We start from the raw sequence: 2868 nt of genomic DNA on the forward strand, positions 1-2868 counted from the left end.
TTCGAAAATTTACTAAAAATCGTTTTAATGTTTTCTTTATATTATTTGAAATTGAAAATTTAATTTTACATCTAAAATATATTGCAAACTTAGAAGTTAACATAGGCGGTATACAAATATTATCCTTGAAAATTTCCCTACGATTTTCCAAACGCATTAATACAATGCAACCCTGTATGCAAAGTTAATTCAAACAGCTGTTCTTTATCATTTTCGTGTGTTTAGGCTTATTTTGACCGGTGCTTTGATTCTTTCGTAACTTTGTTTTCCTTAAAATATTCATCACATAAAATTGGAAATACCAATATGAATAATTTATACAAATTATTACGAAAGCCGGCCACAACACTTTTCGGTGTGGCACAGTCGATGCCGAAACGGTTTTACGGTAAATAAATTACTTTCAAAATGGCGTTTCCTGCATAGGTTGTTTTAATTTCCTCTATCCTCTAACTGTAGCCGCGCCGCCAAAACGTTTCTATAAGAAAACTTCAGTACTGTATAATGACGGCAAATATGAAGTTACGCTGGATAGTCGAAAGTTGAAGACACCAAATGGCACATTGTTCACAGTGAAAAGTGAGCCGCTAGCAATAGCTGTGGCCACCGAATTTGATGCACAAAAGGAGCATATTGAACGTTCCAAAATGCACTTGTCTGCATTGTGCTTCACCGCACTAGACAATCCCAATCGGCACACAAAAACGGATATGGTGAATTATATACTCAATTATATTGCGACGGACACTGTACTCTTCCAATACGATGTGAGTACTGCTCTGCTATTGTTTAAATCTCTATAATGTGGTGAATATTACAATTTTAGGATGAAAAAGAATTACATGATTTACAACGCGCCGAATGGGATCCCGTAATACAATGGTTCAATGAGCGCTACGGCACAAATTTAGAAAAAACTATGGTTATGTCGCCACCAAATGTGAGCGCTGACGATAAAGCGAAAGTTTCGAAATACTTGCTGTCGCACAGTGAAGACGTGCTATTTGGTGAGTGCAGCTACATACCTTTACTAATTAGTTATGCCTAACATTTTAACTTATAGGCTTCATCTACGCGGTGGACACCTTAAAATCCGTTTTACTAGCATTCGCTGCAATCGATCAGCGCTTAAGTGTTGATAAGGCTGCTGCTTTGTCCCGTCTCGAAGAAGAATATCAGGCGAAATTTTGGGGACGCGTTGAATGGGCGCATGATCTAAGTCAACAAGAGTTACAAGCGCGCCTAGCAGCCTCTGTGCTCTTTGTGCATCTCAATCGTTCTGAACATTTTGTTAAGGAAAAGTTAATTGTTTAAATAATTTGTGTTGAAGTATGAGAAAGTTGTATGTTAGCTTATGTAGCTGAGTGTGCCTGAAAAACTTATATTAATAAAATATAGACTTCGCGCAGCAATATCAAGAGTACATGTCAACAATATAATGAGTACTTCGTCAGTGTGCAGCAGTAAAGTATTCAAGTAATCAAAGATTTTTTGTCAAGAATATTAACAATATATAATTTATTGCAGTGTGGTGAGTTTTTTTTGAAGTTTCATTATTATTATTATTTTTTAATTTCGTGTCTACATAACTGAGTGAATAATTAAGAGTGAAACTGAAGATAAACTGTTTCCGCGGCAGTCGTGACTACGTAGGCAGAACAGAGAGGAATTTTTTCCGGCCAAGCATTGGCGACTCGACAGTATTCCTCCAAATTACTTCCGGGATTTTTTCTGCAACTGCAACAACACAAATAATAAGGGTGCAAAAGAGTTTGTTTATAAATTGAGTGCGACAAAAACAAAAATTAGCAAAAATTCGGGGTAGATTACAGTTTAAGATAGCGCTATAGTCTCAGAACAAATTGTTGAGTTCGGACAACTACTTTCTACCATGAAAACTGTTCGATGGGATATCAAGTTCTTGTATGAACAACTTCTTTATTTGTTATAATATCTTCACGATATTCAGCACAGGGTATTTTCTAAAGCAACGATTCAAACTCCAAACAAATTGTTCTGATCGGACCACTATAGCATATAGCTGCAATAAAAAGTGTACGATTAAACTCACCGTTCCACGGACAGTTGGGTCTAAGTAACCTAAAGGCACCTGGATTTTTATCCAGCGTAGAACTAACAACTCGGCACCATTCCTCGAAATTAATTTAATAATGTTTTCTGTCGCTACAACAACAAGAACAAGCAAACTCAAGGCTTTGCATGGAACTTTTTTTAAGTATTATTGCTTTGCTGCAGCCGAGGCTAACATTTTATTCTTGTTGTTTCCTGATTTTGCTCTAAAATCTAATCTCTTAAATTTTTCTACAAATAAAAAATAGAGTACAACAAACAATAATTTATATTTGCGTATGCTTTCGACTTTATTTAAAAATAATTGTAAACATAATTTTGCCAATTTATTTTATTTGTCTCATTCCGTGCTCCCCCTATATGTATTTCCCCCAAACTTCGCTTGTCATATTATTGTTTTTTAAATTGCTTATTGCAATATAGCTTTAAATTAATATTATTTTTTTATAATTTTTGTTGTTGTATTTGTCTTCAATAATATTTTCATACATTTATTCGGCCTATTGCAGTTGCGATTTGATTTATTTGCAAGAATTTTTTTTGTTTTAATATCTTTTGCTCAATAATTCTTTATTCGCTTAATTTAATTTAAATGTTTTTTGTTTTGATTCTCTTCATTAGTCACTTAAGTATGCTAATTATTGAAATTGTTCTTTTACATAAATAACAATGCGTTCGCTTTGGTCTTTTCTTCAATTTATAACTTTATTTAAACACTAATGTTGCGTATTATAAAAAAATCGTAATTGTTAATGTTTATTGTTTTGGTTATGCCAT

At 33.8% G+C, this 2868-nt stretch overlaps 1 protein-coding gene across 1 annotated transcript; it reads left to right on the top strand.

Moving 5' to 3' along the window:
• Positions 1 to 214: 214 nt before the first annotated feature.
• LOC120768184 (ATP synthase mitochondrial F1 complex assembly factor 2) lies at positions 215 to 1480 on the top strand. The gene is made up of 4 exons (XM_040094752.1): positions 215 to 388; positions 460 to 767; positions 827 to 1007; positions 1064 to 1480. The coding sequence occupies exons 1-4, from the start codon at positions 307 to 309 to the stop codon at positions 1312 to 1314; spliced, it is 822 nt and encodes a 273-aa protein (XP_039950686.1). The 5' UTR covers positions 215 to 306; the 3' UTR covers positions 1315 to 1480.
• Positions 1481 to 2868: the final 1388 nt, after the last annotated feature.

This window comes from Bactrocera tryoni, chromosome 2, assembly GCF_016617805.1.
Source record: "Bactrocera tryoni isolate S06 chromosome 2, CSIRO_BtryS06_freeze2, whole genome shotgun sequence".
Taxonomy (NCBI): Eukaryota; Metazoa; Arthropoda; class Insecta; order Diptera; family Tephritidae; genus Bactrocera; species Bactrocera tryoni.